The sequence below is a fragment of the Felis catus genome, chromosome D4 (genome assembly GCF_018350175.1).
Source record: "Felis catus isolate Fca126 chromosome D4, F.catus_Fca126_mat1.0, whole genome shotgun sequence".
Classification (NCBI taxonomy): domain Eukaryota; kingdom Metazoa; phylum Chordata; class Mammalia; order Carnivora; family Felidae; genus Felis; species Felis catus.
Window position 1 is genome coordinate 80,386,676 of NC_058380.1, and position 6,340 is coordinate 80,393,015.

General features: G+C 45.6%; 1 protein-coding gene and 1 long non-coding RNA gene across 4 annotated transcripts in view; one reads left to right on the forward strand and one right to left on the reverse strand.

The window, feature by feature from the left end:
• STOM (stomatin) overlaps positions 1–814 on the reverse strand; it is a 31,892-nt gene extending 31,078 nt beyond the window's left edge. The window contains exon 1 of the mRNA XM_003995814.6: positions 658–814. Within this exon, the coding sequence (XP_003995863.2) occupies positions 658–718 (61 nt within the window). The 5' untranslated portion in view covers positions 719–814. The remainder of the gene's footprint in view (positions 1–657) is intronic.
• Positions 815–1,037: 223 nt separating this feature from the next.
• LOC102902104 lies at positions 1,038–5,308 on the forward strand. Of its 3 annotated transcripts, XR_002148475.3 has the most exons (4): positions 1,038–1,283; positions 1,717–1,780; positions 3,677–3,770; positions 4,110–5,308. It is a non-coding gene; the product is annotated as an uncharacterized LOC102902104 (long non-coding RNA). The 3 variants fall into 3 exon arrangements; XR_441745.5 differs by lacking the exon at positions 1,717–1,780 and having other exon boundaries at positions 1,044–1,283; XR_441746.4 differs by lacking the exon at positions 1,038–1,283 and having other exon boundaries at positions 1,593–1,780.
• Positions 5,309–6,340: the final 1,032 nt, after the last annotated feature.

Consider the following 6,340-nt stretch of genomic DNA (forward strand, 5'->3'; position numbering starts at 1 on the left):
AAAGAGACGTTCTTTTCTTCGCAAATATAGCAAATATATGTGAGGGGTTAGGGGAAAATCTCACAGGTCGGTCTTGCTTCTTGATATGAAATTGGCCAGGGGTGGGGCTGGGGGAGCAGGAGTTCCTTCCAGCTCCGGAGAAGGGGGGCTCACTCATGGGGTTAGCCGAAGGCTGGCTGGAGGAGATGACCTCTGAGGGGTGGGAAGGAAAGGGGAGTCGGGAGACAGGAGACGCGGGATCCTGAGTGTGGGGTGCAGATTTGCGCCCCGGCTTCACCACTCGCTGGCCCCGAGTCACTTAAGCATTTCCTTGCCCGCATGCGTGCCACGAGATAATGAACGCAAAGCGCTGGCACAGGGCCAGGCATCTGGCAACCGCTGGAGCACCCGAGCCTCTGCTATGGCTTTGGTATTGGAAACGTGCCCTGCAGTGGGTGCATCCTCTGTGTGCCAGGCACGCCGCTGTGCACTCTGCACCCTAACATCCCTAAACCTGACGCCCAGCCCGCGAAGCAGGGTTCGCTATTCTCAGCGTCACCGAAGCTTAAAGCAACGGTCGCACGGCTTAAAGCGGCGGAGACGAGCCTGGGACTCCCAGGCTGGGTCTCGTTCGCGAGGGAAAGGTTGGGGGGGCGGCGGAGACGGCGCGGGGCTCACCCCTGAAGGAGTCGGGGAGCCTCCGGGCTTCGGCATCCCCTGTGTGCCGCTTCTCAGACATGCTGCCGGAGCCGCAGACGCCGTTCTCCCGTCCTGGTCGCCGAAGCTGGAGCCGCAGCCGCGAAGAATGCCCGGCGGAGACCGGGGGACAAGACCCAGGCTGCAATCCCGCCCCCGCGGGACTGGCCAATCCAAGCTCAGTACGGAAGAGGCCACGCCCCCGCGCCCCGCCCGTCTTCCCTCCCCTCCCGCGCAGCGGCGGAGTGGGTGCCTCCCACGCGGTCCGTGGACTGAGGGGCGTGGTGTGAGGGGCGCGCCGGCTGCAGGCTGGGGTCCCGGCCCAGGGGCGGCACCGGAAGGGAGGGGAGGGCGGCGCGGAGCGCGGGGCGGTGGCTGGAGATATTGGGGAGGGGGCTGAGTTGGGGGGAGCCTGAGGAAAAGGGGCCAACGGGGGGAGAGCAGCCCTCTGGGCAGACGAGTTAGAGGAAAATGGCGCCCTCCCTGGCCGGGTGGGGTCCGCGTGGAGGCGAGGAGGCGGAGGGGCCCGGGTGTGGCGGAGAGGACGAGGTGCGAGGGGGAGGAACCGACGCGACGCCCTGGAGCCGGAGGGAGTGAATCTCAGGGAGGTGCGTTTATTCCACAGGCTGTAGAGCACGTGGCCCGCGCCCAGCGGCGGGCTCGTGGTGGTGGTGGGGTAGGGTGGGCGAGGGGCAGACGCGGTGCCCGCGCTTTTGGAGCTTATAGGCCGGCGGCGGGACGGGCCTCAAACAAGTAAACTAACCAGCTCTTTACACGAGCGAAGAATGCGGCGAAGGGACCGAGGTACTCGGAGAATAGCAGAGGGCGTCTGCTTGGTTAGGGAGCGCAGTGAAGTCCTCTCCGTAAAGAGGGGACATTGAGGTGTGACCTGAATTTGAGACCGGGGGGGGGGGGGGAAGGGGGGGGCGTCAGGCAGGGTTGGAGGTCAGATAAGAAACCCCAGGCTCAGCAGCTGCAGGGGTGTTCCCAACCTCAAGTTTTGTGTTGGGTGGCGGCTGAAACCTTCCACTCGAAAACCAGGCTGTGTTTCTCCGTGACTTGTCCTGATGCCAGACGGTCAAAGAACGTGGATGTACACAAGAAGGTGCACTTTTAAAAACCATTTTATTTTGAAATAAACATATCACAAGTTGCAGGGAGTGTACGGAGAGGTTGTGTGTACTCTTCTCTATCCACTTTCCCCCAATGGTTACACCTTACTTACCTGGTAGGTATCAGAGTATGGAAATTGACAGTGGCACAAGGTGTGTGTGTGTGTGTGTGTGTGTGTGTGTGTGTGTGTAGTTCTGTGCCCTTCTATCCAGTGTTTAGATTGGTGTAACCACCACTGCAACCAAGTTCCAGAGCTATGCCATCACCACCAAGATGTCCCTTGTGAGGAGTACATTTTTCTTCTTTTTAGTCTGCTCAGTATCGGGTTGCTTCATACCCAACGCTTGTGGTATTTGGTTAATACGAAATGGTAGACTTTCTGATCTTAGGTCTGGAGGCTTGTGGCTGTCAGGATGGAAGGTGAAGCAGGCAGGGTTCTAACAGGTTGTTAAGACAGGGGCTGATCCTCTTTGCCAGTATGTGATCAAAGCCTGGTGCAGGGCTGTAAAGTTGACTTCCGGTCACATATGGGCAAAGAACTCTTTGTATTTTCCTGGGTGTGGAGCACAGCTTGTGCAGTCGTTTGGTTTATAAGGCTCCTGGTGAAGATAAGGAGGGGAGTACAGTAATTAATGATCCGTCCTTTCTAAATCATCCTTGAGAAAATCCACAGCTTCATTTTTTCCATTCTGCAGTGAATAAGCCCCAGAGGCATGTACTTCCTGTTTATGATGTGGTTCCCAGGAAAAAGGAGCAAACGCACCAGTAGCTGACGAATCGCTTCAGTAAAGGAGGGCTTGATTACAAATTGCATATCATGAAAAACCAGCTTTCATTTTGCTGGAAAAGAAAATGTTTCCAAATGATTTGGATGTTTTGTACTCCTACTTGCTCTCTTTGCTCAAGTCTCAAAGCAATCCCAACAGCATGACTCCTGGAGAATTAGAAAAGAGACTTCTCCCTTTGGGACAAAGACTTTGATAAACACTTGTTGGCTAGGGTTTCAGATTGCATCAGTTCAGGGAACTCATTCCAGGCCCCAGACCAAGAACAAGCTTTGACTTGATTTCTAAATTGCTTTCAGGATGATATTTCCAGATCTTGATTTTAAAATGCCAAATTTTGCTTGCCCATGAAACTGGTGTATTCTGGTTTTCTCACGTGTATTCCTGTAAAAATGTATTAATTAAATATGCTTTAAAAATAAATCTCATCCTCTTCCTTTGGGAGAATTTTTAATGCTAAATTTTCTTCCAGTAACGATTAGAAGTTAGAATGGTTTTTGAGAACTTTATGTTGTAAAAATGGCTTATAAGAACTTACATAAAATTAAAAATAATTGGAAGAGAGAGTTATCTACAATCGTATCACCTCTAACAGAACTATGATAATTTCGGTGAATTTTTTGCTCTAGCAGTTGCTTAAAGGATATTTGCAGGTAAGTTAAAATCATGTTTTCATGATTCTTTTATGTTTTATTTTGCCCTTATTTCTCTAGCATATTTAGGGAACCAAATTAAGTATTGATTGATGGTGATAGTGATGATATTAAGACATGGATTTGGTTTAAAGAAATACATGCACCATGAAGCCATGTAATTGAATAAGTCAGAAGGAAATTTAGTCTGTCTTTTTCCTGTGTCCACTCAAGAAATGCTTTAATAACAACAGGAGAATCATTGTTTATTTTTTCCCTTTAAATTGTGAATCCAGGCCTGACATCAGCCAGCCAAATACTTTTGAGGGAACATCAATACCAACAAGTTACATCTGTTTGTGGCATTTTCCTCAGGATGGGACTAACAAGTTTGATCTGTTTGCCTATGTGGATTAATTCACATTTATTGTATTACAGCAGCATTTTAATCTTATTAGCTCTTCTCTTTAGGAAATTACTCCTGGAATTGAATCATACCAAGAATTTCACCAGAGGATTTTATACATTTGGGCTGTGGCAGCAGACCAATTAAACCACAGAGCTGGTAAGAGCAGCGAGAGTCCAGGTTCTCAGGTCTTAGGAGTATAAGAAGCATTACTGAAACATTGATGGTATTTAACAGAGCATCTATAGGAAGGCTTTTATTACTCTGCTTTATTTACTAAGAAGCTCATTTAGCACATATTTGTTGAGCACCTATTATGTGCCAGGCATCGCTCTAGGTACTTGGGATACATCAATGAACAAAAAAAGATGAAAAATCCTATCCTCCTGGAGCTTACATTCTAGTATTCCTTTCTAATTTTATTAGTTTGCTAGGGCTTACACAACAAGGTACCACAGGATGGATGGCTTAAATAACAGAAGTTTATTTTTCTTACAGGTCTAGAGGTGAGAAGTCCAAGATCAAGAGTGAGCAGAGTTGGTTTCTTCTAAGGAGCCTGAGGGAAGAATCTGTTCCAGGTCTCTCTCCTTGACTTTTAGGTGGCCGTCTCCTCCTGTGTCTTCACACTGTCTCTTCTCTGTATGTGTCTATGACCACATTTACTCTTCGTACAAGGATGCCAGTCATCTGGATTAGGGCCCACCCTAATGATCTCATTTTGCCTTAAGTACCTCTTTCAAGACCTTGTCTTCAAATACAGTCACATTCTGAGGTTCTGGGGGTTAGGATTTCGACATAGGAATTTTAGGGGGATAGCCCATAATATCCCATATGACTATGGCGATCCAAATTTTTGTCTTTCTCATATCCACACCTCTGAGATATTCAGAACCGTTTATGTTTCCCTGCAAAATATGTCCAGGTGACCTGTAATTATGAGCAATTATTTTTCTGGACATGATATATTTTTAGTAAATATTAAAAGGAAAGTTCTTCGTTCAGAAGGATGTCTCTACTTGAAATGTTGTTCCATCTAGCCTGTAGTCTACTATTTTGGCAAAGATATAAATAGAATAAAGAGGGACTATGTTGAAGAAGGGGTTTGACAGGTTATTGTTTGGAGGTTACTAGGATTCATGGTAAAAAAAATTTTTTTCAAACACTGTATATGAGGGAAAAGAGAGGCCTATATAATGACATTATTTTTGGTAATTCAAGGAATACCATTACCATCATTTACCATCCCCACTAGTTATTAATTATTATTATCCTGTGAGGAAACAGAGGGTTTACTCACTTGCCCAAGGTCTCACAGATTGTAGCTGGTGTCTGCCCCAAGTCTATATGACTCCAGAGTTTAAACTCTTAACCGTTCAGAATAATAAAAAGAAACAAAAAGACTAAAATGTTCCTTACACATACACTTCTGAGGAGGCGATATATCTAAGTATACATAAATGAGTACTCTGGTTTGCCTTCAATCTTAATATATACTTATATCTTGAAATGATACTTTTTGTTCAGTGTTTGTATCATTGTTGATTTCCTGTGTCAAATGCATCTGTCTGTCTTAGATTTTGAAGTTATAAAGGATAAAACCCACGACCAGGTCAGTATTTTATAGTTTATTTCATTGTAGATCTTGAATTACGTTGAAAATTTTAAATAACTTTAAAAGTTTGGCTTTTTTCTTATAATTTTATTTATTATTATTATTTTTAAAATATGATTTATTGTCAAGTTGGCGAACATACAGTGTATTGTCAAGTGGGGGTAGATTCCTGTGATTCATCGCTTACATACGACACACAGTGCTCATCCCAACAAGTGCCCTCTTCAGTGTCCATCACCCATTTACCCCTCCCCCCCATCAACCTTCAGTTTGTTCTCTGTATTTAAGAGTCTCATGGTTTGCCTCCCTCTCTGAAACTGTTTATTTCCCCTTCCCTTCCCCCATGGTCTTCTCTTAAGTTTCTCAAGTTCCACATATGAGTGAAAACATTGTATCTGTCTTTCTCTGACTGACTTAATACCCTCCAGTTCTATCCACATTGTTGTAAATGGCAGGATTTTATTCTTTCTCATTGTCAGGTAGTATTCCATTGTATACATAAACCACATTTTCTTTATCATTCATCAGTTGATGGACCTTTGGGCCCTTTCCATAATTTGGCTATTGTTGAAAGCGCTGCTATAAACATTGAGGTACATGTGCCCCTATGAATCAGCACTCCTGTGTCCTTTGGATAAATTCCTAGTAGTGCTATTGCTGGGTCATAGGGCAGTTCTATTTTTAATTTTTTGAGGAACGCCCACACTGTTTTCCAGTGCGATTGCACCAGTTTGCATTCCCACCAACAGTGCAAGAGGGTTCCCATTTCTCCACATCCGCACCAGCGTCTGTTGTTTCATGAGTTGTCATTTTTGGCCACTCTGACCAGTGTGAGGTGGTATCTCAGTGTGGTTTTGATTTGTATTTCCCTGATGATGAGTGACGTTGAGCATCTTTTCATGTGTCTGTTGGCCATCTGGATGTCTTTTTGAAAAAGTGTCTATTCATGTCTTTTGCCCATTTCTTCACTGGGTTATTTGTTTTTTGGGTGTTGGGTTTGGTTCTTTATAGATTATGGATTCTAACACTTTATCCGATATGTCATTTGCAAATATCTTTTCCCATTCTGTCAGTTGCCTTTTAGTTTTGCTGATTGTTTCCTTCGCTGTGCAGAAGC